At 41.7% G+C, this 21,197-nt stretch overlaps 1 protein-coding gene across 1 annotated transcript in view; it reads left to right on the top strand.

Annotated features, from left to right (window-relative positions):
• Positions 1-21,197, top strand: part of ARHGAP15 (Rho GTPase activating protein 15) — a 665,200-nt gene that overhangs the window by 595,209 nt on the left and 48,794 nt on the right. Inside the window, exon 13 of the mRNA XM_079782709.1 lies at positions 5,729-5,834. Coding sequence (XP_079638835.1) covers positions 5,729-5,834 — 106 coding nt within the window. The remainder of the gene's footprint in view (positions 1-5,728; positions 5,835-21,197) is intronic.

The raw sequence follows: 21,197 nt of genomic DNA, 5'->3' as shown, positions 1-21,197 counted from the left end.
AATATAGCCCTGACATGTAAGAGACTACCATTTTTCATGCCGGGTGCATTATACATTCCAGAATAGCTTTCAGAAGCAGAACAGCTGTGTTACTGCTGACCTCCTTCAGACAAAGGGGTACAGTTGTCCTCTAAGAATTACAGATAAATGGACTGCAGAGGGCCACTGATGCATTGGTGACCGGGAGAATTCGGTCTTTTCTTCCTCTGAGTGGACCTGTATAACAAAGCACAATTTATTTTGAAATATGATTCAACATGTGGCCATAAATTAGTTAAGCATAGTAAATGGATGGATGATAAGGCCAGAAAAGTGTTCCAGGGTCAGTAGGTCCAGGGTCCTGCACTGCATAGAACTCTCTCCATCATTGTATGACTTTATCTTATCTCGTTGCAAAAACGCATTCGGTTGTAAATATCCTTGTTTTAGTAGCAACATTTCATGCAGATAAATGCAAATATAACCATCATAAGGCATATTTTTCAAATGTGTCCTCAAAACCATGAACCAGGGGGAAACTATAAAGCCACATCCTTATCATAATGTTAAAGCTATTTCACATCATATAGATGTTACTTCTCTAAGTATCCTGGAGTTGTTTTTTTGTTTTTTGTTTTTTTTTTGAAGAAGCTCATTTACAACAGAGTTTGGGGTAGTTTGAGAAAATGGGGCCAGGTGGGTGAGAAGTGGGCATCTGTAAGAAACAGCTTCCTATTTTAATGTCTACATGTGCATTATGTATATTTTTACATAAACTTTTTTTTTCCACTGGTGGGTGACAAATATGAAGTCCTACCGAAAGAGTTTGTATGCAGTTGTGGGTTCACAGCTTAGAGTTTGGAGAGGTTGTTGGGATAAGGGTGGGGAGCTAAAAAGGAGGTATTAAAGAGTATATAGAGCATAAAAGTCAGCCATTAAGAAATAAAGGTAGGAGCAAATGTGAGTGGAGGGGCAAATAATTATGGAGTTTATTATTACTGAAAAGATTTTATATAAGCCTTTTAGTATACAACTTACCTAAGATGTTCTCTATTTCCCCAGGTAGAAAATAAGTTCCTTGTTTCCCACTTCCATGAGATAGCTCAGTCTTCTCAAAACTCTCAATACTTCACAATAATGAGAAACCATATGCTGAAGGAGAAATATTAATAGAAAATGCTGTCTTTCACATGCTCACTGAATCAATTGGAGACAGTTGACACATCTTTAGTAAGCCGTGTATGAATCTTAGCTCATTAACTACTCCTGTATTATGTATGCAATTCCAATTCCTAATATGACACGTCAATAAACTAGATCTGAAAAGGTGTCATTTCGGTTTCAACGTTTCCAATTGTATTTTTAGATGTTCTTCCACTTAGAAGTGTTTGTGTTATTTCCTGATTTTACAAGCTATGGACGAGTGGGTGTGGTACTGATTTGAATGGGAAACCACTGCTTTCCTATAACCTTTTCAAAGATTCTACTCTAGTTATATTCTAAGAAAATAATTTGCTCCTCCTTGATAATATTTCAGCCCTCTCTAAGCCATCATCCAGTTCCCCCTCCATGTATGTACAGCTTAGCCACACAATGTGTGTACCACAATTTAATTGTCCAATTCTTCAAGTGTGCATGACAGTTGAGAAAGAGAAGAAAAAAAATTCTATAAAATACACTTCACCTAGAATGTTTCTTATAAGCAGATATGGGAACCACCGTAGACTTTTACAGGGATTCTTCTATGTAACTGAACTACTCACCAGTCAGATTGTCAGTCTCTCAGCCTTTCACAGAGTAGTCAGTGTTGTGAAATGTCAGGCTACCATAGCAAGGGCATTTCCACCACTGGCACCAACTCAGTTCAACTACATTTGAATGCTCACTGCAACCAGATGGTGTGATTAATGCTGGAAATGAAAAGTAAACCAGACCAGCATGGGCCTCAAAGAAGGTGAAGAGGGGAAAGGGGAAACACTTATGAAATACTTACTTTTTACTAGTCATTGTGCTAGGTACATTATCTACTGTCTTGTTCAATCTATAAAACTGGCTTTTTAGGTATTACTGAGAGAAAATAAGGAACTTGTCCAAGACCAGCTAATAAAAAGCTGTTACAGAATTCAAAGCAAGGTCTGTCTATTCCAACCCATGTTCTTGTCTTTCATTGGTTCACTTATTCTTTATTTATTTAAGCCACTATATGTCCGTGCAAGTGCTTCCTAGCTTTGTAGGAAAATTCCCAGTTGAATGGAGAAATTAGTAGGCATTCAAGCCATGGCAATATATTTTTTTAATTTTTAAAATTATTTTCAATTATAATTTACATTTAATATTATTTTGTATCCATTTCAGGTGTATAGCACAGTGGTTAGACAATAATCTACTTTACAAAGTGGTCCACATGATATTTCTGGTTCTCAACTGGCACCATATATAGTTATTACAATACTATTGACTATATTCCCTAGCCTGTACTTTACATCCCCGTGACTATTTTATAACTACCAATCTGTACTTGTCAACCCCTTTTGCTTTTTCATCCAGTCCTCCAACTCCTCACCCCTCTGGCAGTCATCAATCTGTTCTCTGTACCTCTGTTTGATTATATTGCTCTTTAGATTCCACATATAAGTGAAATCATATGGCATTTGTCTTTCTCTGGCTGACTTATTTCACTTAGCTTAATACCCTCTAGGTCCATCCATGCTGCCACAAATGGTTAGATTTCATTCTTTTTTATGGCCAAATAATATTTCATTGTATATCTGTACCACAGCTTTTTTATCCACTCCTCTAGTGCTTCAAACCGTATTATGTGGAATAGGATGTGCTAGAGTAACAGAGCACAGAAGAAGTACTGACTCTGTCTAGGGAAATTCACACGTATTTTACCTGGGGGTTAAACAGACTTGGTGAAGTTTTAATTGCTGCCCAAGCACCATGGCAGTGACCTTGCAAATTCATATATCTCCAATTAAGCAACCCCACACCCAGCCTTTCTGCAACCACTCTTGACTAGATCATATGTTCCCTAAAACAGATCTTTGCTGGGTATACTCATGTGGACCACTTCCTACTTATCATTTGCCCAGCTTGATTTATGGCTGCTGCTTCTGTAGTCCTCAATGTCAATTGATTGGTTTTCTGGGGATTCTGACATTGACTTGATCATCACTATGGCCAGAAATTTTCATGAAATTAGAAAGGTTTCCTCTCCTCCTCTCCCTTCTTCTCTCCTCTACCACCTTTTAACAGTAAGACATACTTATTCAGGACTGTCACGATAGGTATAGGGACTACTGCCCACCTCGTCTGTTATCACCTTTACTGCCTGAACCAAGTGGTTCAATAGATCCTCGGGTAAATTCTATTACTACCATGGTGGGCTGTATATCTTTGCATATACTCATTGGTGTGTGGTGTAGCTTCAGATGACCAGATACAGGGTATCCAAGTGTCCCAAGACCTCTGTCCTGGGCATAATGTACCTATTTCACTCTCATTGTTACTGACTTGTTTTCTTCCTTTTCCTGAGTTTCTGGTGTCTCATAAGTTCCAACTGGTCTCATGAAGCATCACAATGTCTTAGCAACATTAAGCTGCAAGGAGGCTTTCCAGCCTTTAAGTAGAAAGATTAGATCTGCTGTATTCTATGATGTTGCAACTGGCTTTTCTTCTCTCTCTCTCTCTCTCTCTCTCTCTCTCTCTCTCTCTCTCTTTCTCTCCCCCCCCCTTTGTCTCTTTCATTGGCAGTTGTCCAATCCATATTATGGTGGAACTCTTCTAAGAATAACTGCAACTTTGAAAGCTGTGACTGTGGGAGGTATTATTTATAGGCCTTTGTGGTTTCAGGAGCAAGAAGAAAAGCTTCCAAGCATAGTTCTACTAGGAAGACTACCCCATCCCACTTTCGCCAAATACCATGTTCTGCAGGATATTTTCCCTATAATTTCTTATTAAAAGTGGATTGTTTGTTTGTTTGCAGCAGTGTATTTGAAATACCCTGCCTGTTTCTCTTTCTCATTCCACTTTATTAAGGTCATCTACCTAATAACAGGTGATTACAAATTGGGCTTCAGGAGGCACATCATATTAGGAACTGTGTTTGGCTTTAGTATCAGAGAACCATTCATAAAGGTTCCAGTACACAGAGGCTTAGTTTCTTATGTCAAAGAAACTCAGATAAGCAGGTAGGACCAGTAACTGCTCCACAGATTCAGAGAAGCACCTCCCAGCTGTGTGTTCCACTCTGCTGGGCCTCTCTTCTCAGTGTCATCTCATGTGATAACCATTCTATCTTCATTCTGAAGAGCGGAGGTGAAAAGGCTAAAAAGCTAAACCAGCATCCTCTCCATGGTCTCCCCAGAAGTCCCACAATACACTTGGACTTAAGTCTCAATGGCCAATCTTAGTCACATGGCCACTCTATTTGTCAAGGAAGCTAGGAAATGAGCTCTTTTAAGTGGGTATATTGGCATTCCCGCAGCGATGGGATTGCCTTGCTAAGGAAGAAGAGAATGGATATTGGGTGGGTGTTGCCTTACATATTATTCTCTTGTACATCATCTTTTGCAGCAGTGGACTCTTTAGGGACACCCAGAACTCTGTGCTAGTAGTTAGAGATTAAAGTATAGAAAATGTTTGAGTTCAATAAATAATTATAATTCTCTGCCCTGGTTAAAACTATGGCAAGATGAATTCTCTGGTGTACTAAGTAACTTAGTTTTTATTATGCCATCCATGCCCATAAAGGTAAAAAATAAACAAAATGAAGGAAATAAATTCATGTGGCATGCAGTTTTGAAGAACTTATTTTTTTAAATGTATATGACTACGTTTTATACCTTCAATTTTTGTTTTCGCACTTTCCTAATTCATAGCAAAAAACAAAATGTATTCCGGAAACAGGATAGCATGGAAGTAATAAAAAAGTATTTACTCTTCCACAAAATCAAGCAAACAATAGAATATTGGTAATTAAATCACACTGTGTGTCCTTGTGTGTTTGTTTCCTGTTGCTGCTGTAACAAACTGCCACAAGCTCATACAACACAAATTTATTACCTTACATTCCTGGAGGTCAGAAAATGGAAATCAGTTCACTGTCTTCCTTCTGGAGGCCTATTTCCTTTCTTTTTCTAGTTTTTAGAGGCTGTTTCGTTCCTTGGCCCATGGCCTTTTATCACACAGCAATTTCTCTTCCTGCTTCCTCTGTCACATGACTTCTGTCCCTGACTCTGGTCTTCTTGGTTCCTTCTTAACCACCTTCGTGATTACACTGGCCCACCCTTATAATCCAGCAGGATCTCCCCATCTCATAACCCCTAATTTAATCACATGCAACATCCCTTTTGATATGGAGGGTAAAATACTTATAGGTTCCAGAAATTAGGACATGGACATCTTTGGAAGTTCATTATTCAACCTACCACACCTTGTATAATAGTAAAGCACTTGTGAGATTTGATTCAATAGCTAAATCAGCACCTTATGCATGTCCTTCCCAGGAGTCCCACATAATACTTTGACTTATGTCTCTATGGCCAGTCTCAGTCACACGGCCATGATCTAATTCAGAGTCAAAATGAAGAAACTCCATGATAATGTTGAGCACACCTATTCCCTTTGGCTGCTGAGTAGGACTTCACGCTGCTAATTCTTAGTCCAAAATTCTCCTTAAGAAATTCCCTCATGTATCTATGAAATTTTATTTTTTTCTAACCTTTGTTTTTATTTTATTTTTCAGAAAAGCAAGACAACAACACGAGAATTGAAACTATGAAGTCCCTTGTACAAAAACTCCCTCCATCAAATCGTGACACCATGAAAGTCCTCTTTGGACATCTGACTAAGTAAGTTGTAAAGGTTTCTTGTTGTGTCATATACTCCTTTCCTAAATGAACAATATTTAATTTCAGATCTCTAAGACAAGAGTTTTCAAATACATCTATCTTATATTTTCCCCTCTCACTCATCTAAGTCTTCCTGCAGAAGTTGGAGAATGTACTAATGATAGGAAGGAGAAGCTACAAAAGGAACTTCTGACTGAATTGATTTATCCTGGCTTTTTCAGTGAACAGATACTTGCTGATTAGTCAGAACTCTACTCAGAGCCCTTAGAAGGGTCATCTTTACTTTGTTGTATAGTACAATGGAAAAGGCATGAGATGTTTCAGACATGAGTTCAAAGCCTAGCCCTGCCTTGTACCAAGGCTAGGACCATAAATGAGTTACTTAAATTCTCTGAAATTTTATTTCCTCATCTGTTAAATGTTGATTCGGATTATCAAGGTGCCGTCCTGTAAGAGAAGAGGGTTCCAAGCAGAAAAAAAAAACAAGTGTAAAAACCCAGAGAACCCAAAGAGCTTATTGTATTTGAAAAGCCAGGATGGCTAGAGCCTAATGAACGAGGGGGATGGTGGTGGGAGTTGGGGTCACAAATGTTATGGGGGTGTCAGATCACAGTAAGACATTTGTAATCCATTGTAAATACAATGAAGAGCCACAACTGGGGGAATATAAAAGGTCACACTGGCCATGTGGAGAATGGATTGCAAAAGGGAAAGCAGGGGCACCTATTAGGAGGCGACCCTAGTAGTCCAGGCAAAAGATAACGGTGGCTTGAGTGGAGCCCTCGGAGAGATATTCTGGAGGTGGGTCAGGTTGGATTTGCCTGGTTGGGATGCAACGGGTAAGGGAAAGGAGAAATCAAGTGTGTCTCTTAGGGCTTGGGCTTGAGCGAATGGAAAAATGGTAGTGCTACACAGATGGGTAAGGAGAGGGCCCTTTTGGACATGCTAAATTTGAAATGACTGTGACTCATTTGTCCTCTGTTAACACCTTCCCCAGATAAGGCAGAGCTCAATACAAGTGATAAGGTTTTAGCTTTGACCATATGCATATGGCAGTGTTGAAGCTTGTTAGAGTTTACTCCTATGAGATTAAATCTCCTTCATCACCTTAATCGCCACTCCTTGGGTCTGGTCATTTCTGCGGATTATTCAATGAGTTCATTACATGAATTTTAATTGTAAATGTAATACATGTGATTGCACACAAAAATTTTAAACAGTGGTGAATATTTTATTAAAAAGTGAAATTTGCCTGCTGAGTAGAAGTAACTAACACTTTTGTATATGTCCTTCCAGACCTGTTTCTAAGCACATGCAAAAATGTGTGTATGGTTGTTGATTGTGTCAAAGTATATCATACAGCTCATATTCTCCTGCAACTACTTTGCAACTCATAGACAGCTTCACATTTCATTAAGACTCATCTGATTCTTTCTAATGATGACATAGTATTCAATGGTATGCATAGCTCCTAATTTGCTTAACCAGTCACTACTTTAGGTACATGTCTTAATCTAATTCGTCGTATTATCCTCTTACTTATTTTACTCCCAGAGGGGCACCTGTGTCGCAGTTTAGAGGACCCCTGGTTGTTAGAATGGCCTTTCCTGTCACCTCCACATCCTGGCTACAGTGGGAAACCCAGTGTGATTTAGTGAAAGGATCTTGGGCTTTCAATAAATAGGTAGATCTAGTGTCAAATCCTTGTTCTATACTTAACTCCCTTTATAATCCCAGGCACATAAAATTGGATTAAATTATGTCAGCCATATCCTGTGGTTATGAGAATTAAATGAGATAATGCATATAAAATGCCTGGCACTGGGTAAGCATTCCTCAAATGTTAATTCTTTTCCCGTAGGATACAGTCACACTGTGAAAAGGGTTTCAGGTTACAAGTAAATACCAGAGTGCTTATCTCAGTAACGTTAACTGGACAAAGTCATAAAACAAATGGGAACGTGTACTCTTTAATGCAATGCAATACCTAGTCTTGTAGATCTTGAGAAATATCAATTACTCAGTCTCAATTAATCCTCTTTCAGTCCAACTGAAAGAACAGCTATAAAATGAAGAAAATGAGAGTCGGCTAAATTTTTCTTTGGAAAAAAGAATAAAATACACAGATGAGAAGTCATCCAATTAAAAACCTTGGAAGGATGAGAATCCTTCACCTCCATGCCGCACCATTCCAGGGTGAACAACTAATGCCTGATTGTGTTTTTATGCCTAAATTAACTTCCTAACTTTGCTAGAACTTTCATTCATCTCAGTAGAGATGGAAATAGATGTCTTTAAGATTTAAGAACGGATTACAATATCACCTTCACAGCATTCACATTGTAAGATTTTTCATTATACATAGAGAAGTGTCATTTGCCAGTCACCCCCACCTTTCTTGAGTGGTGTGACCATATTCCACTGAGCACTGATTTTTACTAGTAAACTGAGTTTAATTATGCACAAGTGTGTGCACATGATTATATCTTGTTAAGTATTTCTTGCTAAGTTTTTGATAAACAGCCAATCGTGGCATGTCATCAAAGCCTGAGAAGACTAAATAAGAAGATTGTTTAATGAGAATTTAAATATATTCATGTTTGAAAGAATCATTAGAATGTTTTCCTTAGTCTTGATGCATTTGGTAGTTCTTCAGAAAAATCTACCATCAACACTTGTATGTAGTGTTTATTCCAAATTGTTGCAAATATATATATTTTGAAGTTTGTTTAGTGAGGGTCAGGGAATGTAATGAAGTGCCAGAAATTCCACTTGGCCTACGTACTCTACAGCCAACAGAACAGAGCCCCATGCTTGCAGAGGTCTGCGTTAAACGTTCCCTTGAAAGCAGAGAAGTGCCAACTGAGAAAGCTTGATACTGCACAGTTGGACTAGAAGGTGAATGTAAGTTCTGGCCACGAAGCCAGAAATTTAAAGGGTTGTGATTATATTAACCATAAGATTACACAATGGCTGTAAAGGCTAAATAGTCTCAGAGTCCTCGTTCTTGATCAAACTCGAGTTCAAGTCCTATGCTTCTGCTGTGATAGCTTGAGATCAGGAATTCAGAAGAAGCTATCATTTCCAAATGCCATCAACTCGCAGCCCTTATTTACAGCCGCTTTCACAAATTGACATTACAGTGAGAAGCATTGGAAGGTCCTGGGGTACCTTCTGAACCGTGACATAAATGGCAAGTTCTATCTCTATAAAATATGTGTCAAGTGCATTTTCCTTTAGCCTGCTTCTTTGGAAAGGTAGGGAGGCAAAGCGAAGCTGAAGTTAATGGGAAAGATGACCTAGTAAGGTAAGGTTTACTTGCTGGTAAAAAATATCTGGTGTGTAGGTTGAGAGGTTGAAAGCCAGACAAAGGATGTATATAAGAAATAGAGAACTGTTGAAACCTTACCTATCAGACAATTGCAAAACGTGTTTAGTGTTTATGAAAGACACACTTGGCAGCAGAGTGCAAGGCGAACAAGACAGAATGAGAGAAGAGCCCAGGAGGCCACACAGATAGATTGGAGGGGTGAACATCAAGTGGAAAGAAATGGCCCAAGTCTTGAGACCTTTCATTAAAAAAATTTCACACAATTTTGTTGTTGCTGTTTTTATCTTCACTCAAGGATATTTTTTCCATTGATTTTTTAGAGAGAGTAGAAGGGAGGGAAGGAGAAAAGGAGAGAGAGAGAGAGAGAGAGAGAGAGAGAGAGAGAGAGAGAGAGATCGTGTGAGAGAGACACATAGATTGGTTGCCTCCCAGGTACATGCCCTTGACCGGAAGTCTAACTCAAACCTTCCAACCGGCAGGTCGACATTCTAACCACTGAGCATGACAGCCAGGGCCACACAGTTTTTATTTCTTTCCTTTCTTTATCGTCCACATCTAGTCAGCCATGGAGATAAGTCTGAGGTTTCAAACTGTGAAAACAGTCCCTCCAACATTAATTTTAAAAAGCAAAAGGAAGAACTGCTAGAACGGGGCACCCTTTTCTCTATTTTGCAAATGCATAAAGGAGAAAGAAGAAGATGAGGTTATAGAAAACTAGTAAAATAAGATAAATCCCATTTTGTCAGGTGTGTATTGAATCAAGCCCTCTACATGCTGCTCAGTGGGATGTATCTCTCTGCATGTTGGAAAAGGCAAACATGTAATATATCTCAAAAATGAAAACTTTTTCAAATCTTTATACGTTTTGCGTGGTCATCTTAACTGCTGGGACCCTATCCTAAGGAACAGCAGGCTGGTTCTGCAGATAAATTGTTTACAACAGAACATTTGCACTGGTGGACACCTGGAGACGGCTGGCGAAGCATTCAGTGATGGGGGACAGAACATGGTACATGGTATCAGTTCATACTATTTTAGGGAAATGTGGTTCATAGCTAATTGTTGTGTGTTTTTTTAAATTCAGGGAAATGCTTGTGCTAAGTTAAAGGCAGGGGTATAAGATTTTATATACTCAAAAAGAGTAGAACTATAAATATGTGGAAAAGTCATGCATCTGGAAAAGACTGTAAAGGTATTTGCTGAGATGTTACTATTTCTTTCTTAGAGTTGCTGAATTATAAGAAGTTTATTTCTCTCACGTGTTCCTTTTTCACTTCTACCAACGGTGTAAAAGGAGACACTGAGCTGGGGAGGACAGGCAAAGAGAACAGGCGTTGGAGGTAGGAGACCTGAGTCGAGGCTCTGCCCCTCACTGGAGACGCACCTTGGACAAGCCCCTGTACTCTGAGCTTTCGTCTTCTCCTCTACAAAGCAGAGATTGCAATTGATCCTATTTGTGTGATGAGGAGTCAATGAATAACCTTTTTAATAGCCCATGTTAGGGTCTAGATAAACATTATATGTTGACATGTACTATTTTTATAGTGAGAAAAATATAAAATAACTTTCAATGAAATAAATACAGGAAGAATTGCAAAGGCTGGGTTGCCAAATTTTCTGGCTTCCAGAAAATTCTTTGTCTCACCACAGAACCGTTTTCCAAAACCATAGTTTCTATGCTGGCCCAGCTCAGCCAGTTTCCCCAGTCCCAGTGAGGCTGTTTTCACATGTTTGACAAACCACGTGACACCCCCATGCCGTGCCCAACCCCCACGTGTACTCCCGAGCCTAACTCTAGCCTGTGTCCGACTCTACATCCACCTGATCCACAGCTTGTCCCAGTTCTCAGACCCGACTATCTTCACCTTTGAAGTGGGAGCTTGCTGAGAGAGAATCTGGCCTCCTTACCTTTCAGCGGCTGAGGAGGGTGGAGGCGGGCCCAGGCCTCCCTGAGCTTCGGGGACAGAGGGTCCCCTTACAGCAGTTTCCGAGGGACAGTTCTCTTGCTCATTGTCCAACTTATCAGAATGCGTCTCACAGTGAGGGCTTCCTGCCAGGCAGAACAGCACCCTGGCCTTGTGGAGACCTGGGAAGGGAGGTGTTTTGAAGCCGGTAGGGCCTTCTCCTGTGCCTCAACCCCGCATGGAAACCCTCCTCAGATTCTATCAACTCCACATCCGCCAGATGCTGACCTTTTGCAGTCCTGGGATGTGTGTTGTCATTACTATCATTAAGGCTTTTTAGCCACTGCTGAAGTCTTCCCCACATTCTTATTTCCAGGATAAAAATAATATAATTACAGAAAATTTAGAAAATAAATACAAAAATGTCCCGCTAACCCAAGCTTGTTAGCTAAATTTACTTTGTGGCATGCATTTTGGAAGGCAAAACAATCTCAAATTCAGCTCCCAAATAGGTATGCGTTGTTCACAGAACATCAGCATGTCTTAGAAGTGGGTGGCTTGTGGAGATGACATGCAATAGTCATTCGTTGACTTTCAAAAACAGCCTTGGAAGAATACACGGGCTGCAGACTTTGGATGCAAATAAATGTCTTATAGGAGACTTGCACTTTATAAAATAGTTTGAAAGGGGAGCTAAAACTCTTCCCTTTTGTATTGACTCTAAGAAAATCTCCCAGCTGTTCATAGAATTCCAAGGTGAAAAACTGATATGGCTCAATAGACAGATCTCATGGAAGGGTGCCAGTCGAATGCCTCTCTGAAAGGCGAAACTGGCGAGCTGTGGCTATTTTGTGAGAGTAAACTGATATTTAAAGCTTCTCTGTGGTCTTCACGGATGTTAAATAAAATATTCTACAAAAGCATGTCAAAGGCAACTCAAACAATGATGATCTAGAAATATAAGGGTTGTGTGAAGAAACAATGGTGAGGAAAGAATCCATCCACCCTGTCTTTAAAGCGGCATACACAGTGGGCCTTTCTGATATTTTGGGGGGAAAGGAGACAGGGTTAAAGAATGGGCTGGGAAGCCCCTAAGCCCTGGCCCTTCTCTCTGATCGCGGAGCCACGCCTGGTGAAGCTGTCTGCCTGCCGGCGGCCGCTGGAAGCTCGGCCCGTGTGCTGTGGAGCAGGCTGTTTTTCTGTGCTGACGTCTGGCACCCCGCCCTTTCTCTGTGCACTTTGGTCTCTCACCCAACCACAATACCTGATATCCCACGGCTTGCAAGCCCTGGGTATTTTTACTGGAAAATGAGGAACCTGTGCAAATTGTTATTTTCTTTTCTCTCTCTCTCTCTCTCTCTCTCTCTCTTTTCTTTTCCTCTTTTTTTTTTTTTTTTCCTCCCTGAGGGACAGGGGCTGCAAGTTGTTTGAAATAAGCCAGAAGCCTAATAGCTCCTTTGCTTGTGTATTTGAAATGGCACCCTAATCACTTTGAAGAGCTAATGTACTTCCTATGGGTCTGAAATTTCTCAACTGGACTCCCGTGGCAGAATTTGGCCTGGTAGTTAAGAAAATTAATTACTCTGATCGTGAGGATGAAGCAATAGTTCCCAACTCCCTGTAGTAATCATTAAAATGTCATCTACTTAGGAGACATCTTGGCACAGGATTTATAAGGTTTGTGAGCTGGGGACTAGGGTTCAATGATCCTTCCAGTGGTGGACCCTTGTTCTGCAGGAAGGCTTTGGGAGATAAGGTTTTTTAAGACCGGAGTGAAATTATTACTTTTGATCTTTTGATTTAACATCTGAATGGGAAAATTAACCACTGGATAATAGGGAGGAAAAAAAACAAAACTTAAAATGGCTACTGCCCATCTATCACTGTCTTCCCTATTAGTGGTGGCCCACCCCACGGAGGGTATTTCTCTCCTAAGAGGCAAGTTTTTTAAGTTGCCGCACCCTTTTCCACCATGAATCTTGGCCTTTTACCTAATGGAAAGAACCAAGGATTTGGAATCGGAAGACATAAGCCCACATCCCAACCTCAGCCCTTAGAAACTGTACAACATTAAGAAAACCTCTTAATGTCTCTAGCCCTCCCTTTTGCTCATGTGTGCAATAGGTCAAATAAATTTGCATTTGTGAAAATGTTAACTGGAAAATCTCATCCACCCATTCCTACAGGAAGTCTTAATGAATGGCTACTGTACTCCAGGAACTGAATTAGATCAGAAGTTGGGAACTGTGGCCCATGGAATACATCCAGCCTGCTACCTGCTTTTATTAAAGTTTTGCTGGAACACACACACACACACACTCACACACTCATATATTTATGTACTGCCAATGGCTACTTTCACGCTGCAATGCTGAGAGTTATATAATTGTAACCAGTTGCACAAGGCCAAAAATATTTACTCTGACCCTTTACAGAAAAAAGTTGCTGACCCCACAACTTGATACTAGAGTCAGAAAAGGGGCTCCTGCCCTCATGTATCCTATAGTTTCCTGGAGTACATTAACAAACAATTATAATAAATATGGTGCCGAATCACAAGACTCTGTGAGAACACCAAGCAGGTGCTGAAATTTAGCCTTGAGAAACCAAAGAGCGCCTCCCAAATGCCAGGTGCTACCTCTAGGGGTGGCAGTGTGGCAGACAACATCCAGCTGTAAGCAGGAAGAACACTCTGTACCAGAGGCACCGAGGAGGACTACAGCGTGGTTCAGAAATGGTGAATCCTAGAAGTGGTTGAACATAAGCCGAGAATGCAGTAAACTAGAGCTAAATTGTAAAGGACATTATACGCTTTGCTAAAGAATTTGAAATTCATTCTGTAGACAGTAAATCACTGAAGGGTCTGAAGCAGAGATAAGGTGGTGCGATTTGTATTTCTAAAGATCACCATATTTCTAAGTGTGAAGAATAGCCTCTAGGAGGGCAACGCTAGAGGTAGCGAACCTTGGTAAGAGGACTGTATGATAGTCCAAGCTAGCAATCCCAAACTAAGGGAGGTGGGCGCGGAGGGGATGGGGCAAGGGATGGATACAAGAGGCATGGGGGTGGGGTGGGGAGTTGATTCAGCAGGACATGCTCAATAAGTATATGTAAGAGGTTAGAAATAAGGAAGATTTTAGATGGCACCCAGGTTTTTAACTAGGTGAGTGATGATATCCTGAACTTACATAGAGGAAAAGAATAAAATTGGAAGCATGAAAGAAGTTGAAATTTTGGGGACACAATGTGATTTGGTCATTGTTTATATTCCATTCATGACATCTATTAGAAGATAAATATATGTTGGGAATACAGGAAAGGTGATTAGGGTCTAGGTCTGAATTTAGGAGTCCTGGGTTTAAAGATGGCAATGGGGTAAGGTCATGAATAACCTCAGGGAAGGGTGTGAAGAGAGAATAGGTTTGAGGACAGATGCCTGGGGATGTGTAACACTGAGGGGTCATCAGAGGAAGAGCCGGAGAAAGGAGTCAGAATGGCATGCATGGTGACAGAAAGAAAACTTGGCAAGAGCAGAGCTATTATTTTTTTGTGGTTAAAACTATTCCTTCCAAAAGGAGGCCTAGAAAATTCTCATGATAACAGGACATTGGGCAGATTTTCTAGTGATGACTACATATTGTTTGAGCCTTCAGCTTTCGGCTCTTGAAAAAAAAATCACAGGAATAAATATTACAAGCTGAAAGAAAAAATGTTACTGATAGCAGTTCAGTCCTAAAATATTGATGAAGGTGGGAATTATAAGAAACTGACCTGATCCCTTTGTCATTAGGAATAGGCTCTAGGAAGGCAGGAATGTGAATCATGTTGACTCTTGCTACACCCCGGAGCCTAGTACAGAGCCCCACACGTTACAGATAGTCAGCAATTTCTGTGGAACACATTGAATCACATGACTTCATCGAGTGAGAAGATGATCATCTAATAGCCAGTGGTGGTTCCACTTAAGATCAACTGGAAACTTGAAAACCTGATATATTTCAGACTAAGACTAGGGAACATTACATTTTGAGGGTATTGGTTACTAAGCTGTTCCTCTCAACTTTCTCTCTTCACCTGATGTTTATCTTTTCATCATGATGAAGAGAAGAGAAGCCCTGATTGTAAAAGAAGTAATATGTGTTAATATTAAGATGGCCTGTTCAGAGGCCCCTAGCACAATGGAGGAGTGCTAAGAGAGGCTCTCCTACTGAGGAAGGCTTGGTCAGGGTCTGTGACCACCCATCAGTGCTGGAGCCTGTTAGACCTGCCGCTGTTGTCCAGGGGGTAAGGAGAGAGGTGCCAGTTCTCCTGATTTCTTGATTATCTGGGACTTGTAACAGATCTCAGAATATAAAAACTTCGTTGTATATTTTCTGGCATTACTCCCACTACTAAATTAAAGACTATTGCTCCTATCTCCTATTATATCAAGCAACCTCCCTGTCCATTATTTTTTCCAAGTCCAATATTGACCTCAGAGGACTACCTTGAATTAGTTAGCATTAGGTGAAGCAAAAAAAAAAAAAAAATCACCTTGATTACAAATGCTGGCCCTCCACTCTTAAGTGTACGAGAAATTCAGTTCCTGTTTTGTGAAGCAGAGACACAGAGAAACTTCAAAGTGAAAAGGGGGAGGGGGGGGCGCGAGGGCGGGGAATCAACCAGACCTCAAGTCACCTGATTTCCAGTCCACTAGACCACACTCTGCTTTCCTGCCAACACCAATACCCGATGGTGTTTCCAGGGAAGAAGGAATGATTAGACAGCGAGTGAGAAAGACCAGCCAACGGTGATAGACGCACAAGCCCATCACTCGAATTCCCTTTCCTTTTTTAATTGAACGCCGGCTATAATCCCAGCGCTTTAAGTAAAACTACCTAACGAATTAGGAAGCTGACATACTGATATAAAGGTTTTTCTTGGTGTCTGTGTTCTTTCTCTCTCTCTCCAACTCTCCCTCCCTTCCTTCCTCCTTCCCCCTAACACTTTGCTTTCCACCTAAAAAGTACCGGGGAAAGTTTTATTTTTAGGAGTTCTTTTTAAAACATGTTCCATGTCCACATACATTAATGCTGTGTGTGCGTGTGCATGAGCATATATGTACACTTCGAAGGCTTACATTTTATTAAAAGGCAGGGACGGCTCTGCCTTTACCACCTCTCCTCTCCTCTCCTCTTTAAATGGAAAGCGCTGAACCCAGATGCCCAACCAGGGAAAACACTCTTCCAGGAGCAGCATCTGGCCTCCTGGCAAGCCCTTCGGGTGAGCTGCTTGGGGAGCTTTGCAGTTGTCTCGCTCGGCTCTGTCACGTGTCTCCGATACCCTGGCCTCCCTGGCTGGCACGTCCAGGCAGCTGCCAATTCCTCTCTGTTCACCTTCAGTTCTGAGAACCACTTCCCCGTGCTCATGTCATGCCGGACCCATTTTTCTCCCACCGCCCGTGGCAATTCCAGGACAAGATGCATGTCTCGCTGCTGTCCGCCTAACGACTTCCTCCCAGGCCTCTGTCTCCTGAACCCCAGTGAACCCCTGGGCCACTCAGTCCTCCCTTAAAGGAGCTTCTTTTTAATAATAGTTCTCTGCCACTTCTTGTCAGCGTAGCTCCTTGTAAACTGCGGGGCCATTCCCTGCAAAGAAAAACAAAACATTCCACGGGAGTAATTTATTCTGGTCTGTACCCAAGACATGAAAGCACGCCTGACATGTGTGTATTATTTCGTGACATCACACTGGCTCCTGCATCCCTGTCACACCTCGAACAAAGGAGTGTTGCAGGACCGACAAGGAGGCGACACAGCAGCTTTGCAAGGAGCGCCCACTTCAGGGGACTACGTTTTTGAAAGTGGCTTTGTGGTGGGCTTTTTTTTTTTTTTTTTTTTTTACCTGTTAGTATATATATATATATATATATTGCTTGTGGAGGATTCTGGGGAGTTTTTTCTGGATAATTGTGAAGAACACAGAGTCCGACGGTAGCCCACGCACCAGGGAGCCGTGACAAGGTGCTGACAAGTCCGGCAGCCATACCCGGGATGCAGAGGGGGAGGCAGAAATGAGAGCTGCGGGGTGACATCCAGAAATAGTTAGCACGGGGCGGCTGCACACTGCCATGTTGGAGGGTTGCTGGTTTTTTTTTTTTGTTTTTTTTTTCCTCATGCAAGAAAAAGTGTAGATTATACACAAGATTTCAAATCTCAGGACGGGATTGTCTGGGCTGAGAAAAGACTGGGCCTTAGCAGTGGACCGAGGGAATCCCAGCCATAAGGAATCACTGGTCTGGGCCCATGGCAGACTCAGCCCACACTTGACTTTGAAGACGAACAAAACTAAAACCATGGGCTTCGGAATGAGAGCCTCTGGGGACCAGGAGATGAGGTTAGGGGATGTTTGATCAGGACATTGGGAACTGTCCCTGGAAACTATCTACACAACAATAGAGCTCAAATTTAAGATTAGAATACTGAAGTATTTTATCTCTGTCTCAGTGAGATGTTTTTGGTCTGTAATTTTCCTCAGGTTAATTTGTTGCTATGTACAAAGGAAGTTAAAAATACATGCAGAATCTGTATACTAAATATTGCCTTTTGTATAGAGATGACTCTTTAGTATAGAGATGACTCTCACTTCTGGTCATTTCTTCTCTTCAGTGTCATACATTCTTTTTAACCAGGCTATTTTCTCTTACATTGTATCCCCCCCTTTTTTTCCATTCCTCCCAATATCACCACCATTCTCAAATTCTTCCATCCATGCCTCACTCTGAGAGCTCTCTTCACCTTCAAAGCGTTCTTGCCTACATCATCTATTGCCCATTTAGTCACGATACAAACACCTATTGAGTACCATCATGACAGACACTCAGCTGGAAATCAAGAGGGTTTTATCAGGATAACGCTCAACCCTGGGATCTGGGGATCTCATTCAACTATGTTATCTACCTCCCTGCCCTCTCTGGGAATGTTCACTTTCCTCATCTTGCTCTTGCTTCCCAACTTTCTGCCTCTAGCCCTTCCTCTTCTCCCGGGGATTAGCAAATGGGCTCTCTGTTCCAGGCATTCGGTTAGTCTCTCCACCTGGTGGAGTAACCCCTTGCTCTTCTTTTCTTTCCCATTTTAGAGGGGACAAGGAAAGCACTCTGGGGCAGGAGTAGGCAAGACATAGGTGCTGGCCCTGGGGCACTAAAAACATGGGTTTTTTTTTTCCCTGCTTTCCATAAACTGAAAGTCAACATACACCTCTTAATAATATCCTTCTTATTATTAATTTTGTTTTTTTATTCATTCGTTCATCTTATTCATTAGCTAATTCATTTATCTTCCCTAGTGTTTGGGATATGAAAAGATAAAAGAAATTACCCTTGCTCTAAAGGAATTTTTATCTAATTATTTTGTGTCTCTGTGCTTGGACATAAAAAAGAATACATTTACTCATGCAAAGTGATGCTTCACTGAAATCCCATTCCCCCCCCCCCCCCTTTCGAACACTTTTTTAGCAACCATTTTATATCCTGAAAGATCCTGCTCTCAAACCTACATCTTCTCTGATTGGATCACAGAGAAGATGTAGGTTTGAGAGCAGGATCTCTTGGCTCCTGGCTCACCCATCTTTTCCCATCATTCTTTCATCTCCTTCTGCTGTTCTAGACACACATGCTTCCTGGTGCTGACCTCTGCGTCATCACAGAGGGATTCCACTCACTCTCCCAGTGACACGTTTCTATTTAGGACCAGGCATCCCCCAGAGCAATAGTGAGGCCTTTTATGGGTGGTTCATGTCCTGTTGTGTTTTTCTAACTAGTCTGCCCTGTTCTCTCTGACTTTACTCTCCATTCACATCACACCGAAAAGGACCAATTCCTAAACTGCCAAACTCTTCATGTAATTTGTGCTTCCCTGACAGTCCCAGGAACTGAGCCTGCGTCTTGGCAGAGGAAGGCCTATTTCACCACACTCCTGCTATTTTCTCCACCAGCATCCCTGCAATGCCCTATGACAGGGCTAGGGGGGCCTAGGAGCAGGTGTTACGTAAGGGAGCTAAGGAAATGTCATTGTCCCACTCTAGGAATTTCTAATCCCAAAACACTTTTTCATCCAAGAATGTAACATAGAAGAAAACAGGTAGGCAGTTGTGTGTGGGGTGGAGGGAGCTGGAGAGAGTGGGGGTGGGAGGGAGTTGGCTAGAGAGATGTTTTCTTCATCTTGAACGCAGCCACCTGAGAAAACCAGCTGATTAGGAGCCTGTAGCCACACAACACAGCAGTGTGATACAAGAAGTGAGTAATACCGTACGTACCTATTTGAAATTATAGAGCAGGCTTCGGTAGACTGCGTGCAATTACACAGATTGGAAGTCAGCCAGGACACTGAGGTTACCAACCCCTTCTCTCACAAAAAGCACCAGGGGAACTTCGAGGACCACAAGGGGTCAGGGCCATCATCCTGCAGCTCACCTAATAGGCCTCGCCTCACACAACCCGGGTTCTGGCAGAAGAGCTTAACGGTGGCAACTAATAGGCTGGAAAAAAAGAGTGCCCTCTATCCATGCTGTGTGACTGATTCAGCATTCTCAGGAAACGGGCTTTGAAGCACCCAAGTAGAAGGGACTCAAATGATGGAGAACATCCAGGGATTCACGTGGTGGACAGCGGGCACTGTAAGGGGTCTTCCACCTGCGGGTCCTGTGGTTAGCATTCCTGCCACCCAAGCATTTCAGAAAGTTCCAGCTCAGGTTTTCCCAAACTTCAATGTGCTTACAAATCAAATGGCTAGGGGTCTTGTTAAAAAAAAGTCGATTATGCCAAGCTGGTGTGGCTCAGTTGGTTGGGCATCATCCCAGGCACCAAGAGGCGGCAGGTTCGATTCCCAATCAGGGCACATGCCTGGGTTGCAGGCTCGATCCCCAGTAGGGGGCATGCAGGAGGCAGCCAATAATGTTTCTCTCTCAGTGATGTTTCTATCTTTCCCTCTTCCTTCTTCTCTCTCTAAAATCAATAAAAAACAATTTTAATACATTTTTATTGATTTCAGAAAGGAAAGAAGAGGGAGAGAAAGAAACATCAATGATGAGAGAAAATCACTGATTGGCTGCCCCCTACACACTCCCTACTGGGAATCAAGCCTGCAACCCAGGCATGTGCCTTGACAGAAATTGAACCCAGAACCCTTCAGTCCACAGGCTGACACGCTATCCACTGACCTAAACCAGTTAGGGCTCAATAAAAACATTTTTTAATGTAGATTCTGATTCAGGAGGTCTGGGATGAGGCCTAAGATTCTGCACAGAGAGCAAGCTCCCTGGTGCTGTGTCAGGGAACCACACTTCCAGAAGGCAGTTTTCACATGGAAGAGGGGAGAAGTTTTCTGTGAAATGAGAGAGCAGAGGCTGGGCAAAGAGAAAGATGGCTTTAAAATGAGATTCAACACCCAGAATAATTAGGTTCGCTTTCATTTGTCCTAGGAATAAAAGGAAGCAGAAACATGGAGAGTCCAAAATAATAAATAATACACACCACTCTTATAATGGCTTTTTCTGTAGAAGGGAGGCACAGAACTTGGTCCCTGAACATGTTTCATGAATGAGATGCCTGCTCTCAACAGTGGTTGTGTTTCTCACTCCTTGGTTAGTGCTGCAGAAAGACACACCGTCAGGAACAAACTGTCTGTTCTCAAGATGAGTCAGGAGAAGACAAGATGGCCGAAGGCAGACCTTTAAGGTTTGACCAATAAACAGTAAGGGAGCGATAATCTTCCTTCCAGCTTTGTGAAATAAAATCAGAGTTGCTGAAAGACATCAAATAATGGGCCATTTTGCAGCTTATATTATGCAAACTTAGTTTATTGTTTTGTGCTATGGAGGCTTTCCCGCTAAACCCTGCATGTGCCATCAAAGGCTTAATTATTGGTTGGATTAATGATTATATTCTTTATCTAGTTATTTCCTAAGTGATTTTTATACTCATATCTGCATATTTTGTGACTTCTTAATGATAGGATTCACTTTAGATGTATGGAAGGAAGCACGCACACACACAGACACACACACACATGCTTAATAAGTATGAGTCAGTTAATCCCTGGTGAAAGCAGTATCAGTTGCTACATTCAGACATGCTATAAACTAGATAAGGCT

This window comes from Cnephaeus nilssonii (assembly GCF_951640355.1).
Source record: "Cnephaeus nilssonii genome assembly, chromosome: 10".
Classification (NCBI taxonomy): domain Eukaryota; kingdom Metazoa; phylum Chordata; class Mammalia; order Chiroptera; family Vespertilionidae; genus Cnephaeus; species Cnephaeus nilssonii.
The sequence above is the reverse complement of the archived record's forward strand: the minus strand, read 5'-3'. Positions and strand labels throughout refer to the sequence as shown.